The sequence below is a fragment of the Dermochelys coriacea genome, chromosome 6, assembly GCF_009764565.3.
Source record: "Dermochelys coriacea isolate rDerCor1 chromosome 6, rDerCor1.pri.v4, whole genome shotgun sequence".
NCBI lineage: Eukaryota > Metazoa > Chordata > Testudines > Dermochelyidae > Dermochelys > Dermochelys coriacea.
The window spans coordinates 109,019,436-109,038,736 of NC_050073.1; the positions used below are offsets into that span (position 1 = coordinate 109,019,436).

General features: G+C 44.2%; 1 protein-coding gene across 12 annotated transcripts in view; it reads left to right on the plus strand.

Annotated features, from left to right (window-relative positions):
* The first annotated feature begins 16,318 nt into the window (after nucleotides 1-16,318).
* MARK3 (microtubule affinity regulating kinase 3) overlaps nucleotides 16,319-19,301 on the plus strand; it is a 113,652-nt gene continuing 110,669 nt past the window's right edge. For 3 of the 12 annotated variants that reach the window (XM_043516761.1, XM_043516764.1, XM_043516762.1), the window contains exon 1: nucleotides 16,319-17,022. In XM_043516761.1, coding sequence (XP_043372696.1) covers nucleotides 16,972-17,022 — 51 coding nt within the window. In that variant the 5' untranslated portion in view covers nucleotides 16,319-16,971. The remainder of the gene's footprint in view (nucleotides 17,023-19,301) is intronic. The other 9 variants (XM_038408000.2, XM_038408003.2, XM_038408001.2 and 6 more) reach the window with 5 other exon arrangements.

Sequence of the window (19,301 nt, forward strand, 5' to 3'; positions counted from 1 at the left end):
ACATGCTCTTATAAACCTCCTCCCCCAAATTTTTCTGAAATGACATCTCTGGTGTATTCCAGCCTCTCAGTGCCTAGTGCCAACCAGACTGAACATGCACCAATCCCAAAGAGCAACTGAGCATGCTCCAGCCCAGGGTCACAGAAGCTTAAAAGGACTTTTCCTAAATGACTGCTCCTAGGTGAGGTGGGTCTAGGGCTACAGAACTGAGAGCGGGGAGCCTGTCTCTCCTCCTCTCAATGACACTCATGCAGAATTGAGGGCGAAGCCATCTGATTCAAATGCAAAGGGGACGCAAGGTGGACGAGGCGGGAGAGAGAAGTAGATTGGGACAAGGAGGTCAGTGAGACTGGTGCTAGAGAAACTGAATGGGACTGGCTAGGCAAGTAGAAAGAACTGGGAGCCAGGAAAGAGAGGCTGGAACTGGTTGAGCAAGTGTAACATCGACAGAGTCTGGTTGTCAGCGGGCAGGATTGAACTGGGGAATCTCTGGAGCTTAGTGCATGAGCCTCTACTGCATGAGCTAAAAACCAGTTGGCTGTTAGCTAAGGTTGTAGCGCAGATTCAGTCTCTCTCTCTCTCTCTCTCTCTCTAAGTGGTCTTGGTGCCACTAGCTGGGACAGAACACCACACCCAGGAGGTGTGTGGGTTACATAAGGAGACTGGGATTGAGAGCTGATTTCGGGGGATGACACATATTGTACGAGAAGCTGGGAAGGAGACCGAATAGGAGCAAGTGGCCAGGGGAGAACAAGGGCAGGTTGGAGGGGAGACAGATCTGACAAGGAGCTGGAGGGAGTGTGGAGAACTTGGACTGACTGGGCAAGGAGACTAGGACAAGGAGCCAGGGAGGAGATGTAAGGGAGACTGAGATTGGATGGGGGCCCAGCAAGGGAGATCAGGCTAGACAAGAAGTTTGGAGGGGAAACTGAGACGGGTTGGGCAAGGAGACTGGTATTGGATGTGGGAAGGGAAGAGACTAGGAATGAGAAGACTGGGAACTCCATTAGTTCAAGAGAAAAGGTCAGTTCAGTGAATTTAAAGGGTCCAACGCACTGATGACCGGTGGGGTGGGGTCAATCTAATGCGACATGATGGAACTTGCTTGTTCTGTAAAACTGAGCAAGTTACACACACACAAACTTAAAACAACATGACTTAAGATTTTCAAGTCAAGCACTCACAAGTTAGAAAATGCAAAATTAAAGTTGTCTGTTCAACCATTCATTCAGGCTCCTTGTCCATCTGCTGTGATAGTCTTACAGGATCCCATATGATTTTTTTCACCCTTGCACAGAACATATGGTGCTCACTTAGTGACAGCAATTCAATATTTTGTTTTGTCCTTATTGTTCAGTGTGTGGCCCCAGGCGTACTATTGCGTACTATTCAAATCCTGCTCTGAAGATAGAATTATGAATTTCCTCATGGGATTTTCTATGGCATTCATCTATATCCGATTGCTTCCCAAACACCAATGAATCTATTTACTCAACTCCCCTATGAGATGTGGGGGTATTATCCTCATTTGAAATATGGGGAACTGATACACAGAGATATTAAGGTCAAAAGTGTCCACTAATTTTGAATGCCCACCAGTGAAAAGTTTGATTTAAGTGACTTGACTAGCAGCACATAGGAACTCTGTGACAGAGGCAGAGATAGAATCAAATTCTGTGGGGCAGCATTTAACTGCCTTAACCACGAGACCATCCTTTCTCCTGCTGCAATCACCTGCCCCAGTACTACAAATAGTACACACCTTCAGGTTCTGCAGTGATTGAGGCAGGGGTCCTACAGACAAATTTCCTTCCCTACACAGCCCTGAGTTGTCAGATCCATCCTGTACATGGCATAAGGCAAGGATACAGTGAAAAAAATGTGACAATATAATTAAAGACTATCATAATGCATACACACAATGGGGCTGAATTAAGGTTGCACAGGCAATCTTAATTCTGACATTGCCTCACTTTTGAGTGCTTGAATTTGCAACTTAATAATCTTCAAGTTCTGTTGTATTTAATATAAATTACTGTCTTATGTGCATTTTGTTGTGCCTTGCAAACCCAGAGCTATTCTTCTATACGTCATTTTCCATTTTTCCTTGTATTGATAGATACATATCTTTTGCCTATAAGCATATTTTTATTGCTGTAAATTATTCACTTACATAAAACATTAAAAAGAAATACACTAAACCACAGCAGATGAAGCACAATAAAATGCAATAGTTTAGAAAACATTAGTCTTTTTTCCAGGTGTTAAAGACTGTGACGAATTCTGCTCTTGGTTTACACACGTACAACTCCTGTGGATTTCATAGGAAGTGGAATGTGTATATTATCAGTTCCTGGGAGCTCGTTAGGAGAAAGGCACTTAGACTTGTTAAGGAGGCTATCTTATTTTCTATTTAGATTCTCAAATATGGCTGAGCACCCATGATCTCTATTAATTCCATATGTGCTGTACAAACAGGGCTGGATTAATGCAGGGGCTTTAGGGGCTGCAGCCCGGGGCCTCAGTCTAAGGGGAGCCCCACAGGCTGTATGCAGCCCCCTGCTTCTTTTCATCTGGTCCGCGGCAAGTCTCCGCACCATGGGCCAGACACTGGTCCCCAAGCCTCACCTCCCTGCCCCCACTGGGGCTGGAACCACAAGCACCAGCTCGTCAATGTGTCCCTATGGCTCCTTGGCAAGGGGCATTCAGGGAATCTCTGTGCGCTGTCCCCGCCCCCAGCACCGGCTCCACAGCTCCCATTGGCCAGTGTCTGCGGGCATGGGCAGTGTGTACTGTGCAGAGCGGCCTCGCCCCTCTGCCTATGGGTTGGATGTGCCGGCCACCTCAGGGAGCAGAGCAGTGCGGAGCCAGGGAAGGCAGGAATCTTGCCTTTGTCCTGCTGTGCTGCTGACCAGGAGCTGCTCAAAGTAAGCACCTCCCGGCCGGAGCCTGCACCCCACACCTCCTCCTGTACCCTAATCCCCTAACCCAGCCCAGAGCCTCCTCTGGCACCTAAACCCCCTGTCCCAGCCCTGAGCCCCCCTCCTGCACCCAAACTCCCACCCAGAGCACCTCCTGCTGCACCCCAACCCCCTGTCCCATCCCTGGCCTCACCCCAGAGCCCACCCCCCCAGCTGGAGCTGCACCCCTCCTGCACCCCCTCCCACACCCCCACTCCAAACCCCCAGGGGCCCCACAAAATCTAATAGCCCCAGGCCCATAGGAGAGTTAATCCGGCCCTGTGTACAAATAGTCATATAGGACAAACTAAAACTTCCAGAGACCTGTCCTAGCATGCATTGGGCTTTCAGTGTAAAACTCTTCAGTTATTCTGAAGTCCTGGTCAGGAAGAACTCGGTGCTATGAAAACAAAGTGTATCAAATATCAAAACCACCTGGATCTGAATTTTGTTCTTTCTGCTATCCTTAAAATTAGCATTTTAAAGTTTTAACTTAATATCACTATTTTCTTCTTAAAAAGCACTTTAAAGAAGATCGTTCTGTAATATTTTAGGCTTAGAAATTGGGCATCTAACTCCCCTAGCTTCTTTGGTCACTTCAGCCTTAAATTATTATATTGGAAAGTTTGGACTCTGGTGCCTGCCACTTCCCTTCATAAATATTAAGGTCAGAAGGGACCATTATGATCATCTAGTTTGACCTCCTGCACAATGCAGGCCACAGAATCTCACCCACCCACTCCTGCGAAAAACCTCTCACCTATGTCTGAGCTATTGAAGTCCTCAAATCGTGGTTTGAAGACTTCAAGGAGCAGAGAATCCTCCAGCAAGTGACCCGTGCCCCATGCTACAGAGGAAGGCGAAAAACCTCCAAGGCCTCTCCAATCTGCCCTGGAGGAAAATTCCTTCCCGACCCCAAATATGGCGATCAGCTAAACCCTGAGCATATGGGCAAGATTCACCAGCCAGATACCCAGGAAAGAATTTTCTGTAGTAACTCAGATCCCACCCCATCTAACATCTTCAGGCTTTCTTCATGCCCCAGGTAGCATCAGCCAGCCTATTAGCCTTTTGGGAATGAGTGCATTTCTTCCCCCTGCCAGAATACCTGGGAATTCTTTCTGCCTTACACTGAGATCAGTTTCCACCAAATGCATCCGATGAAGTGAGCTGTAGCTCACGAAAGCTTATGCTCTAATAAATTTGTTAGTCTCAAAGGTGCCACAAGTACTCCTTTTCTTCTTACTGAGATCAGAGTTCATTTTCCTTCTGTTTGAAGATGGCCTATAGGGGGTATACGCAAAAAGAAATATATATATATATATAGGGGGTATGTCTGCATTGCAGCTGGGAGCAAGTCTCCCAACTCGGGTAGACAGACTCAGCATAGCAGGGCTCAAGCTAGTGCACTAAAAATAGCCATATGGAAATTCCAGCTCAGGCAGAATGAGCTTCAGAAGAGCTTCACCTTCAGCCTGAGCTGGAAAGTCCACATTGCTATGTTTAGTGTGCTAGTGCCATAGGCAGCAGGTATAATAAGCCAGGGGAGGCTAAGGCCACCCGCCACCAGATGCCTGGGCCATGGTGGCCCCACCTACGCTTTGCCTCTTCCCATCCCTGTTCTGCCCCTTCCCCAAGACCCCCACTGCCCGCCACTGCCTGGCTGAGTCACCTCCTCTCCTCCACTCCACCCCCCTCTCATTAGGTCCCTGCAACTCGCTGCATCCTTGTGGGCGGTGGGGGGCCTCACGGGGAAGAGGGTGGAGGGAGAAGGGATGCCGGGAGCAGTGGGCAGTGGGGGCCTCGAGGGGGAGGAGAGGAGGAAAGTGGCAAGTGGTGGCAGCGGGGGAGGGAGGCCTGGGGCAGAGCAGGGGTGCTGTGGGGCAGAAGAGACGGGACAGGGAGCTAGCCTCCCCCAGGGAAAGCTTTATCTGCTGCCCATGGCCAGTGCTAATCTATCTACCCAGGCTGGGAGGCTCACTCCCAGATTCAGTGCAGACATATCCTAGGTGTCAACCTAGTAAACTAAATTGCAAAATTATCTTAAGACAATTTTCATTAGAAAATTAAAACCTCCCAAAGTTTAGTAGTATAGAATCATGTCTGGTTTAAGACCTAAGTAATGCTACACTAGTTTGGTAACATCTTGTAATTATTATGGTTTTAAGCAAGAGGAAAATTCTTACATTCTTAGTGTTTGTATGTTTTTCCGGCATCCACTTCTTTCCCTGTGTTTTATTCCTGAGATTCATGTGTTTTTCCAGGCTGTCACATCTTCCTTTGTGTCTTGTGTCTTTTTCTTGCTCCCCTTTTCCACTCCAGTTAGTGTCTCGAAGTCTGTCTGACCCATGCTGTTTCACTGAAGCTGTCCTTTCTCCCTGTAACTTAGCATCACAAGTTCCATCTCTAATGGAAAAATGATCCATTGCTGATATTCCTATCCCTCTCCCTAGGAGGTATTGAAACCAGTCTAACTGCTAGTATTGATAGAATAAAACTGCTGTCACCTAGAGTTAGTCAAAAAACAGAAATAAATGTTTGCAAAAAAGTCATTTTCATTCTGTTGGTTTCAAAAAGGAACAATTTTTTGTTCAAAATTTTTCATGAAAATGTTTTATAAAAAAAACACAAGCTCGATCCTCCCCATCCCCTTTCCTTCTTTTCATCTCTTTTCTCCTTTCTTCCCCTTTCCCTCCCCTTATTCCTTTTTTTCATATTGACACTAAAAAGGTGGTGGGAGAGGAGGAAAAATGGGCGAGGGAAATGTATAAACATTTTCACAAAACGCAAAACTCAAAAATGAAAAAAAGACTACATTTTCCACAAAACGTTGTTTAAATAATGGAAATTTTTGAAAAACCTCAAAGCCCCAAAACTATTTAATAAAAAATAAAGTGGCCTCTCTTTTTTTTTTTTTGACAAAAACGATTTATGCTTGGAAAGTTTTCAGCCACTTCCATTTTCAACATCACAATGGAAAATGGAGAGAGACCTGGTAGAACATGAAGTCTATCCCATTTTTGTAATGGTGCTGAAAGGTTGTGTTTTTGTTTTTGGTTTTTTTTTGTTTGTTTGTTTGTTTTTGCACTGATACCATATTCAATTCCAGCCAAAGGAAACCCCATTGGTGGTAATCATGGATCTAATAAATATTTCCATCTCTACCTATGTGATCCTATAGTCTTGAGGGCAAATCTTGCCAGAGAATCCTCATCCTTCACACTAAGGCTATCAAAGAGCAAAGACGATGATTTTCCAATGATGAAGTGGGACACTGCTCAGAGAGGGCAAGGGAAAAATAACAGAAAATGGGGAAAGAGCAATAGCCAAGGGAAGAAAAGTAATTTCTGTTAATTTCCTGTGTTTATATTGATACATTTGCTATTATTTTTAAAGCTTTACATAATTGTATGTAATATATAAAAAATAAATGAGAAACATACAAAGAGAAATTCCAAGATATATAAAAAATGAAGAACTCCTGTGTGCACCAGATCTCAGGCCAAATTCTGCCCCAGGAGGATGCATGTAATTCACATGGACTTCATCCTAGAAGGGAAGAATTTTTATTTATTTATTTATTTATTAAACTGCATAAAGCACTGGATGATCCTGGCAGGTTGCACAAAGTTGGTCTGTCTAATAATAAAAACAATGAGGAGTCTGGTGGTACCTTAAGGACTAACAAATATATTTGGTCATAAGCTTTCATGGATAAAAAACCCACTTCTTCAGATGCATGGACAAGATGCATCTGAAGAAGTGGGTTTTTTACCCACGAAAGCTTATGCCCAAATATATGTTAGTCTTTAAGGTGCCACCGGACTCCTCATTGTTTTTGTGAATACAGACTAACACAGCTACCTTTCTGATGTCTAATAATGGCTCATACTGGTTGCAGACCCAAATCCCATCACATTCCATGAAAGCAAACTTGGGCTTCATGTCCAGTGGCAGCTAGTATCCTTATTCATTCTTTTTCACTCTTCACTGACTTGATTATTCTGGGACTAAGTTATAACCTTCTCTCAAAAATGATTAGTTTTAGGCATGTCACTCATTTTAAGGACCAGATCCTGTCCTGGTTTACATCTTGGGGAACCCCTGTCAGTTTCATTAGGGTTGCACAGGATGTAAGTTAAGGCAGGATCAGGTCCTATATCAGCAACTTCAGTTGACTATGCAGATAAATTCTATTATTAACCTAGTTTTGCATGTGTATAATTCATGTTTGCTTGAAATGATTGATGGTCCTTTCATTTGAAGATTTCTTTGATAATGTCAACAATTTCTTGTAATATAATTCATTTTTGTTTCTACATATCTTGAAAAGATTATTATACTTGGATAATAAAACATGTCTTTCTATATAAAATGTGGTTTATGTGTGTATGTGTCATGGATCGAGAATTCTAAACAGGATTATGATGATGAATGTTAGAAACTATTCATATGATTTTGGTGGGATGAAACTGTTGTCCTTCCACCAAGTATTTTCATGTGAGTGTCTGATTTCTTTCCACCCCCACCCCCATTTCCTATAATTAAAAAAAGTGTTACAACAACATACCTACAGTTTGAAATCTGTAGTGAAAACTGAAAAGAACCCAACTGTTTGTATATTCCCTGTGGCACCCAACATAGACTAAGTGGAATAGCAGGCAGAAGGAGGCTTAGAACTGGAATAGCAGAGGTGTTGTAGGTCAAGATTTAAGTACTTTGGTAGAGCTATGTTGGGAAACTTGCACACCATCTGTCTGTACTCAAGTGAGTCCTGTAAGTCCCTTGCTTTCATCTGCACTATATTCATTCATATTTTTGACAAGGAGAAATATATTTGACACATCATATTACAGCAAAGGCACCCAGAATACACAAACAAATTAAATCCTTGTTCCGATGTTTTTGCAGAAGGTTGTTTATATGTAGGACGTACTTAAGCACTACATATAATTGTAAGGTTAATTCATTTACCTAAACAAATTTTTCTTCACTAGAATTTGTAGTGTGCCTGTTTATGTCAGTATGGAACTGAGGCGAGGCTGGGGACTTTGGAACAGAGTGTTTTGTGGGAGCACATGGAGCATCATGGATGAGCCAGGGAGTAGGATGGGTATGGTCAGTTGGATTGCCAGCTGCATGGATCTCCTGGCCACTAATACTTCAGGGGGGAATGGGATGCAATATAGCTAATACTATAACTAGCTGCAGTAGCAGCCATTGACCAGACAGTCCGGTGTTCTACTTCAAGCCTGTAGGCCAGGGGAAGAAGTCTATCTTCCAAACCTCTGTGTGGGTCCTTCACATAAAACCCATTTGCTGTTTATGAAGGTGTTGTGAATTTCCCCCTGCTGTGTGTCTAGCACCTGGAAGGACTATACATTTAAGTGTTCTTATTTAACTCACATCAGTGCTACCAACTGTAGGTAATATGCACCACAAAAGCCCAGATTTTATCTCATTATTATAAAACAATTTCTTCCCTACTATGTTCAGGCACATCAATTATTAACTTGCACTTGAAAACATTACATAGATTCATAGATACTAAGGTCAGAAGGGACCATTCTGATCATCTAGTCTGACCTCCTGCACAGCGCAGGCCACAGAATCTCACCCACCCACTCCTATGAAAAACCCCACCCATGTCTGAGCTATTGAAGTCCTTAAATCATGGTTTAAAGACTTCAAGGAGCAGAGAAGCCTCCCTCAAGTCAACCATGCCCCATGCTACAGAGGAAGGCGAAAAACCTCCAGGGCCTCTCCAATCTGCCCTGGAGGAAAATTCCTTCCCGACCCCAAATATGGCAATCAGCTAAACCCTGAGCATATGGGCAAGATTCACCAGCCAGATACCCAGGAAAGAATTTTCTATAGTAACTCAGATCCCATCCATCTAATATCCCATCTCAGGGGATTTGGCCTATTTACCCTGAATATTTAAAGATCAATTACTTACCAAAATCCCATTATCCCATCATACCATCTCCTCCATAAACTTATCGAGTAGAATCTTAAAGCCAGATAGATCTTTTGCCCCCACTGCTTCCCTTGGAAGGCTATTCCAAAACTTCACTCCTCTGATGGTTAAAAACCTTCGTCTGATTTCAAGTCTAAACTTCCTGGTGGCCAGTTTATACCCATTTGTTCTTGTGTCCACATTGGTGCTGAGCTGAAATAATTCCTCTCCCTCTCCTGTATTTATCCCTCTGATATATTTATAGAGAGCAATCATATCTCCCCTCAACCTTCTTTTAGTTAGGCTAAACAAGCCAAGCTCCTTAAGTCTCCTTTCATAAGACAAGTTTTCCATTCCTCGGATCATCCTAGTAGCCCTTCTCTGTACCTGCTCCAGTTTGAATTCATCCTTTTTAAACATGGGAGACCAGAATTGCACACAGTATTCTAGGTGAGGTCTCACCAGTGCCTTGTATAACGGTACTAAAACCTCCTTATCCCTACTGGAAATGCCTCTCCTGATGCATCCCAAAACCGCATTAGCTTTTTTCACAGCCATATCACATTGGCAGCTCATAGTCATCCTATGATCAACCAATACTCCAAGGTCCTTTTCCTCTTCCGTTATTTCTAATTGATGCGTCCCCAACTTATAGCTAAAATTCTTGTTATTAATCCCTAAATGCATAACCTTACACTTCTCACTATTAAATTTCATCCTATTACTATTACTCCAGTTTACAAGGTAATCCAGATCCTCCTGTATAATATCCCGATCCTTCTCCGAATTGGCAATACCTCCCAGCTTTGTATCATCTGCAAACTTTATTAGCACACTCCCACTTTTTGTGCCAAGGTCAGTAATAAAAAGATTAAATAAGATTGGTCCCAAAACCGATCCCTGAGGAACTCCACTGGTAATCTCCCTCCAACCTGACAGTTCGCCTTTCAGTAGGACCCGTTGCAGTCTCCCCTTTAACCAATTCCTTATCCACCTTTTGATGTTCATATTGATCCCCATCTTCTCCAATTTAACTAATAATTCCCCATGTGGCACGGTATCAAATGCTTTACTGAAATCTAGGTAAATTAGATCCACTGCATTTCCTTTATCTAAAAAATCTGTTACTTTTTCAAAAAAGGAGATTAGGTTGGTTTGGCACGATCTACCTTTTGTAAAACCATGTTGTATTTTGTCCCATTTACCATTGACTTCAATGTCCTTAACTAATTTCTCCTTCAAAATTTTTTCCAGGACCTTGCATACTACAGATGTCAAACTAAGTGGCCTGTAGTTACCCGGATCACTTTTTTTTCCTTTCTTAAAAATAGGAACTATATTAGCAATTCTCCAATCATTCGGTACTATTCCTGAGTTTACAGATGCATTAAAAATTCTTGCTGTACTAGAGTCATCTATTCTCTTCCCATCATTGTGAATGGAGCCTTTGATTCAATATTAACCACACAGGAAACACAGTGTAGGTGGAACAGTTACATGCCTGACTCAGAAGGCAAAGCATCTGAAAGGATTTATGTTTAAGATGTAACTCCATCGGGGACATATGGATGGAATATGAATGGAAGCTCGTTATAAAACAACTCTGTTTTAAACATATTGGACTAAATTCATTGCTAGTGTCCCCTCACTGACTTCAGTGTAGTTACACCAAGAAAAATTTTGGCCAGTTGTTCTTTTGTATTTGTATGACCCATGAGAGTTCACTGATTTATAGAAGCTAAAATTAAGGCATTCTAAAACTTTATTTTTTAGCTTTCTAAACCCTGACCTTGTACCTAACATGTAATCACACTGTTTTAACCATAGTTTTCTCAATTCAGTGATTTTGGCCCAAATCTTGCCCACCTAGCTGCTCCATGCATGCTCATGGCCCAAATGGCAGTGGAACTGGTGTGATTCTGCCATGTGTAGGAGATGGCAGAATACAGAGATACCATGTTGGAAGTTCACTCCCATTTTGGTCCATAAACATTTCTCCAAAGGCACTCGGTCTTCTGTAGCATAAGGAGTGGAGTTTGGAAGTTAGGCATAGACAGATCAGGAAAAGGTGCAGAAGTGTTGTCGATGGATCTGCAGTTATGCACCTCATAGGCAGCTCTCTTCTGTCCTTTCTCATTTGCAGGCAGGGGGGAAAGCAGTGGAGACAGAGCAAATTTGCTACCATTCTGAGGAGATTCTATCTATTCTATGTTTCAAAAAATAATTAGCTAAATTCATGGAGGTTAGGTCCATCAATGGCTATTAGCCAGGACAGGCAGGGATGATGTCCCTAGCCTCTGTTTGCCAGAGGTAGGGAATGAGCAACAGGGAATGGTTCACTTGATGATTACCTGTTCTGTTCAGTCCCTCTGGGGCATATGGCATTGGCCACTGTCAGCCGACAGGATCCTGGATTAGATGGACATTTGGTCTGACCCAGTACAGCCGTTCTTATGTTCTTCCACCTCCAATGTCTCCCCTGTGGAAAGGCCATTTACATAGGCTTTGCACAGGGTCCAAGATTTGGGCAGTTCCTAATTATAAGTCGACATGAAATATTGATTCAGCTTCTAGTTGTAGGCAGTGATCAGCTACTTGTCTATCAATAGCCTCATCGTGCACCATTTTTAAAAAAAACACATTTTCCCCTTCACATTATAGGACACCTCTAGGGTTTTGTATTCTTTGAAAATTATTTGCTATTTTAAACACAAATACAAAGAGTGACAGAACAATCCAGTAGATGTTCCAATGTGCAACATTTTCTAAAAAGAGGTATCGAAATATTCAGCCACCAGAACACAATCCACACAGCATGGGTAGGGCTAACCGATGTATGCTTTAATGGCTTTTAATGGGTGAGCCCAAACTGGCAAAGGTGTGAGGAAGGCCAAGAGTGTCTCTTTTCTGGTACATAAAAATTACTTGATTTGCAACATGTTGGGGCAGATCCTCAGCGGATATAAATGGTCAGAGCTCCTTTGACTGCAATGATGCTATTTGTACTTGCTGAAGATCTGCCTGCTGATATGAAATGTCTTTAAGGCTCTAGTCCTAAAAGGGGGACAGAAATATGTCCCAATGGAACTTCATACATAAGCAAGGCTCTGTGCTTATGGACACTTTTTCAGGATCAAAACCTGATACAATACTATAGTTTAGAATGTATACACACACAAGTCAGGAAATGCAACCTTATGTTTCCCACAGCAACTGTGACTAAACCCCCTAATTGCTGTGATTATACGTGCTGTTAAATTTATGCCCTATTCATAGAATCATAGAAGATTAGGGTTGGAAGAGACCTCAAGAGGTCATCTAGTCCAACTTCCTGCTCAAAGCAGGACAAATCCCAACTAAATCATCCCAGCCACGGCTTTGTCAAACCAGGCCTTAAAAACCTCTAGGGATGGAGATTCCACCACCTCCGTAGGTAATCCACTCCAGTGCTCTATGTATATATGTGCAATGTAGCTGCTAGCATTCCTCAGGAAGAACCATGACTTTGAATTTGGTATCTTTAAAATGCAAGCTCTTTACCATAACCATGTGGTTTTATTCAGTGAATTTTTTCTTTTTTTTTAAAAGCATGGTTGTAGTCAGCAAAGTGACATAAAATGGCACCTTAGGTATATCTTCTTCCTGTGTGTCCAAGTCAAATCTATTGACTGTATGACAAAAACAAGTTTTTACTACTCTTAGCACTGCAAAGCCAATACAACACAGGAGAGTAAGCTGCAGTGTATTGTGTCCCATATTGTCAGCTAAGTTCCATTTGCAAAATCTCTTCTACCGGAGATAATGCAAGAGGCAGTAAACTGAACTTGATTTTAAGATCCCAGGTTAAGTTTTCAGAGTCTTTACATAGAAAAATCACCTGCTGACTTGTGAATTCAACTTAAGTGCCTAATAGTGCCCTTAGTATGGAAGGAACTGAAAGAGAAATATAAAATCCCACAAAATTACTTTTCTGACTATAACCACATTTTTAAGAAGGAAAAAAGAGTAAACAATGCACTTTGAAATAAACCCATCTATTTCAATGTGAGAGACGAAAACAAAGAAAAAAGGAAGAAGGTAGCTGCTATACAAGTCATTATCCCTGATCCAAGTTGTTTTAATATATGAAAAAATTGCATTAATCAGCGTAGCTGTTCATTGGAAACAAAGCAGCAAAATATTTTTTTTCTTGTTCCAGACTTTTTTTTGTTTTGGCAAGTTCTAACTACAAAATCATGTTATAATGAAATGTATAATTTTGAAAAAACTGTCTATTTAAAACATACCGATGAAATCTTGGCTCCATAAAAGTCAATGGCAACACTCCTATTGGCTTCAATGGAGCCAGGATTTTCACCCAAAGTATTCATAATTGAACAATTTAGGCCCAATTCTGCAAACCATAGCTAACAGAAGAAGTAGTATTAGGAAACTATTTCATATATTTTTTGTCTTTTAATGATATTTAGTATCTGTGCACAGAAGTGTCATTGACCTTGATGCTGCAAACACTTAGGCCTGTGAGTGTGAGCTGTAGCTCACGAAAGCTTATGCTCTAATAAATTTGTTAGTCTCTAAGGTGCCACAAGTACTCCTTTTCTTTTTGCGAATACAGACTAACACGGCTGCTACTCTGACACCTGCTGATAGTTACTCACAGGCCTAAGTGTTTTCAGGATCAGGGACACTGATGTTAGCGGGAGTCCCATGAGTGCAGTCTGAGACCATTAATCAGATTAATGAGCAAATTTGTCTATTTTGTTCCTTTTCTTGACTTCATCATAAGTCAATTACAGTTTTTAGAAACACTGTTTAAGGAACATATTCTATTAGCATCTGAGAGAGAAAAGGGTGAAGAATAGCTTTGGGGCTAATGCACAGGACTGAGTGTCAGGAGACCTGTATACTTTCTCTAGCTCTGCTTTAGACTTCCTTTCTGACCTTGGTAAGCCAGACAGAGGCAAATCCCTCCTCCTTCTGCAGAGGATCCTGCCTGCTACAAGAGAAAATTGGGTCCCCTATTTGTGTGTCAGCATGTGGTGAAGCAACACATTTAGACTGCCTAAACAAGGTATGTGTAGCCCTGTGTGGCACAGGTCCATGAGGACTTTCTGTGCAACAACTATGCAGATCCACTGGCCATTGCCCCACATATGTGGGCAGGAGGCAGGTGTTGTGGAGACTACTCTAGCTCTAAGGATAACAATGTGACACTCCTCTGCTTGGGCAGTGTTAGGACAGGATCTCTAAAAATAGGAACAATAATACCTATCCCCACAGGGGGTAGTGATTAAGTTCCCCAGATGCATTTTGGCATAGAATGGCAAGATATTATTCTCATAGGATCAAATCCTCAGCAGTGCTGCGAAAGAAAAATGGACGGTACTGAGCATGTGTAGTAGTGACTTTTCTTTATGTTCATTAATTCAAAATTAATTTTGCATCCAAGATAAGGAATATGAATATTCTTAAAACTGGTTATGCAAAACAAGTACTGACTATCTGCAGTGTGTTTTTGTAACCCACACATCTTCTGGGTGTGGTGTTCTGTCCCATCTAGTGGCACTGAGACCACTAAGAGAGAGAGAGTTAAATAAGTCTGCTCTATATCCTTAGTTAACAGCCAATTGGCTGATGAAACCTCCAGGAATATTGCCAAGCAAAACTGGTAGCCATAATTGGGCCCCATTTTCCACCTCTTGCTGCTGTAAACTTTCTGACTTTATACCAGCCCTGCCTACTCCTATCCAGCTGGGCTCCATGTCAGTGCTTTCCTGTCAAACATAAACTCACCCTCAGTGTGGCCTATCTGCTAACTTAGCCTCCTCTGAGTGACACTAACCCTTCCCAGGCTAGTGTGAGGTGAACACCCCATCAAAGGGCCATACTTACACAGCCCCTTTTTAGGGCTGGAGCCTTAAATATACTGTACCACAAGGAGAAATGAAAACTTCTGGAAGGAGTATAAGGGCCCTATCTTGCAGTCTCTTGTGACTTTGCTTTCAGCAAATAAGCTTCAGGATTGAAAACCCAGGGGCGTAACCCCTCACTTTGTTAATGGACAGCTGAATCAGCTCCAAAGTTTTCATTTCTAGACCAGAGATTTCCCAACATTTCATACTGTGGACCACATTTTTATAAAGAAATTGTCTCTGGCCTTCATCCCATCCATTCCCAATAGCATCATTCTGTTATTCTTGCTAACATAGACACCTCCCAATCGCAAGTGCATGGACCATCTCCTTGCTGCTTCACAATCACGTGCACTACCTTCCCCTACATCCTTCATGATGCACCATCTCCCCTTCCATTCACAAGCATGCAGGCCACCTTCCTTCCTAGTCACTCTCACATGAACTACTTCCCAGCATTTCCGCGATCCTGTAACGTTCTCGTGGCAACTACAGCAATTGTTTACACAAATTAATATTAGGAAAGTATTTAATGTGTTTTAGTTTCAAATGTGTTAGCAGCAGGAAACAGGAAGGTGGAGCAAGCACTATGAGATTGGCAAGCTCTCAAAGGCCACAATGAGAACCCCTGCAACACCCAATTGTTTTCAAAGGGAGTGAGGTTAGACTCTTACAACAAAATGGTACTGTATTTACAGTCACTGCCCCTATGTGGCAGCATTGCTACTGGGGTCACAAAGTGCCTTGGGCCATTACCACGGAATATGCAATGCCAGCTGAATTGGAGCAGGGCGATGGCAATGGCGCTATGGCCATGCAAGGCAGTGCCATTTGTGTCAACGCTATGCAAGATGGAGCTGGGCAGTGCCACTTGGGCTGAGGCTGTGCGTGCCGGAGCAGAGGGTCAGCACGTGAGGTGGAGCAGATCTGTGCCGCTGGCGCCCACGCCATAGAGGTGGCGCAGGCTGGTGCCGTTGGCGCCAACGCCACAGGAGCTGGACCAGGGCGCTGCCAATGCCACACGACGCAGAGCAGGGTGGTGCTAATGCCACGCGAGTGCCACAGAGGCAGAGCAGGGCAGTGCTGCCAATCCCATGGAGGTGGCGCAGGGCGGTGCTCTGGGGGCCAATGCCGCACGAGCTGGAGCAGGGTGGTGCGAAGGCCCCGGGAGGCGAGGAGGGCGGTGCTGCTGGTGCGAGCCAGGAGCCCAACACCTGGGCGGCGTGGCTGCTGGGGTGGGTGCGCCTGTGGCTGAGGGGCTGGGTTTGGTGGGTGAGCTAAGCAGCCCCAAGCCTGCACTGACACACCGGGAAGCTGACTGGGTGCCACCCGCCCCGCGGGGCGCTCGCTCCCTGCGGAGGCCTCTCCCCTCCCGCGCCCCGCCAGGCCCAGGCCGCCTAGCAACAAGCCGCCGGCGCCGGCCGCCCAGCCCCGCGTCAGGGCAGGGGGCGGGCTCTTCCGGTTCAAGTCGGAGCGGAGGAAGCCGGGCGGCCATCTTGGATCCTCCAGCCCGGAGCGGGCGGCGCTGAGCGGCGGAGTGGGGGCGGGGGCTGCAGGCTGCCGGAGCCGGCCCGCGGGGCTCCTGACACCCGGCTCGGAAGGCGCAGGGGAAGCCGGGTGGGGGAGGCCCGGCATGCGAGCGGAGGCCCGGTGAAGCGGGGCTGGGGGGAGAAAGGAGGGGGAAGCGCTTCGGAGCGGGCCTGCCTGGCTGCCAGTGCTCGGAGCTGGCTGCGGAGCGGCGGCTTGTTTTCCCGGCCCGGCTCTGCAGCGCCCCGCTGCCTTCTCCGGGCCGCCTCCTCGCCCCCCTCAGCCCGCTGCGCTCTGCAAGGATCCCCGCACCAGCCCCCCCTCTGCGCGCTGGGCTCCTAAGCTGGCTGTAGGATGAGCCCGGAGGACTCCCCGGGGGAGACGCTGCTCCATCGCCAGGCTGGAATATAGCTCAGAAGTGGGGTGGCGGCGGTGGAAATAAGCGGCCCCCCCCACCCCCCTCCCTTTGATGGTGGCCTTTCGTAACCACTGTCTCGCAGCAGAGTGACGGGCGTTCTTGGGGGGGGGGTGGTCGGTTTTTGCTGGGGGCGGGGGGGGGGTGTTTTGTTTTGCTGTGGCAAGCAGCCAGTGGCTCCGGCACAAGCGAATTAAAATGTCCACTAGAACTCCCTTGCCTACGGTGAATGAACGCGACACCGAGAATGTAAGTAACCTGGCAGCGCCGGCTGGGCTTTCTGGGGCGGGGGCGAGTGGGCGCTGGGGTGGCCGGACCTGCCTGTCACCCAGGGAACGTGTGTGCTGAAGTGCCTGGGGGGCTGTGTCGCTTGTGTGGCTGAATGTGACTGCTCTACACAAAGGATGGCCTGCGCGGAGAGGGGTGGGTGTATTGTGTCCAGACGCACACATGTCTCAGGAGAAAAACGGCTAGCGAGAAATGTGCATTTGTTTCAGCAGTTGTTGGCCCTCTCTGTGCCAATATAAGCCCATAGGTGTAATTTGAACGAAAGGCCCTGTACAGAATCAAACTGTGTAATTTAAAATCCCCAAAGTGGAGCCTGGCATTGTGGGTATATATTATGTTCCTGCTGTTGTGACACTGGTTCAAGGCACTGTCCTGGCAGCTGGATGCTGTTAAACATCCGATGAAGTGAGCTGTAGCTCACGAAAGCTTATGCTCAAATGAATTTGTTAGTCTCTAAGGTGCCACAAGTCCTCCTGTTCTTTTTGCGGATGCAGACTAACACGGCTGCTACTCTGAAACCTGTTAAACAGATGTTTCACAGGTGTGTGAAGAGTATTGTTGTTGTGAGTGCTGTCATTGAAGGCCAATGCCAATTATTAAATTAAATTACGGTTTAACTTAGTGTTTCTCAAGAGCTTGGTTTGCTAGTGATGGTAAAAACAAAACAAAACAAAACAAAACAAAAAAAAAACCCAATAAACCCTGTAATGTTTTAATGATGTATCTTGTATGGTGCAAATTCAGTACTGTCTCATATATTAGTGATGCAGAATTTGAGAAAAATAATCCATTTGCCCTGATGTTTGTAAGCTGAAGTGTAAAATAATCGCTAAAACAAGCCAATAAAGCACTAGTAAACAGAGTGCAGAGAACAGTCCTGTACTGGCAGGGTAGGACTCCATGACCTAGATAATAAGTCTTTCCATCTCTAATTTGTATGATTATTAATGACTAGAATAATAGCTTTATTGTCGCTTGTTCAGATGATATTGGAAGGTTCCCTTTTCTGAATTAGCAGCAAAGTCAGAAAGTCCTTCCTCTGTTAAAAGGTGGCATTTGGCAGTGAATGCTAAACATATTGTAAATAAAACTGCATGTTTTTAATGAGCTCAATCAAACACTAATATTGTTAGCATTTTATCTGAAATATTTTTAATATGTAAATAGTATGTAGAAACTTAATATCAAAAATCAAACTCTGAGACATACCCTCTCTAAGTAGGAACCGTATTTGCTTAAAGTTGAGACAAAACTTATTTGACCTCAGAATAATCGTTCTAAAAGGAAAAATTTTTAGGAAAAAAAATGGTCTTTTTATGTGAGAGGGTATGCAGATGAGTTGCTGTTTACTGCTCTGAAGCACAAATTAGCAAAATCAGTGAGCATTATTTATATTTCTTTCATTATGAATATAACCCAGTGTCCTTTAGAAACCATATGCTGGGTCTGTATGAAAGTGATTGGGGAGAGAGATACCTGTTTTGGACTGAAATAAGGAAAAGGAAGATTCAGCCTGAATATTAAGAAAAAATGGTAGATTTGTTAGAGAGCAAGTACTCTTCTAAGGGAATTGGTGGAAGCCCTATTGCTTGAGACATTTTAAAACAAGACCAAACAAAGCATTAGAAAACATGCTGCATAAAACAGTTACTGCATTGGCAGGATTTGGATTTTATTGACATAATAGTCTTTTCTCACTTCTGTGATCTTTATTTGTTTCAGCTTTTGGTACAACCTGCAGGCTAAGGGCTGTATTGAGCAAAAACTCTACTAAGCATATTTTGTTGCTGTATCTAAATGGCTTCAGCCTAAGGGCCAAAGCTGCCCTGTGGAAGAAAAACATTAAAAATGAAAATTGTAGTGGCCTTTTGTATTCAGCTGAACTTCCAAATGGCCAAAACAGATTCCCCTTTAATGTTTTGCCCAGTCATTGTACTCCTAGCTGCATTGGATCAAAGTTTTTAAACTCCAATTTGGCCTCATCCTGATCAACCAGTCAACAGTGCCCTTGTTGCCAAGAAGGCCAGTGGCATTTTGGGCTGTATAAGTAGGGGCATTGTCAGCATTCAACATTGGTGAGGCCTCATGTGGAGTACTGTGACCAGTTTTGGGCCCTACACTACAAGAAGGCTAGGAAAAAATTGGAAAACGTCCAGCGGAGGGCAACAAAAATGATTAGGGGACTGGAACACGTTTTATGAGGAGAGGCTGAGGGAACTGAGATTGTTTAGTCTGCGGAA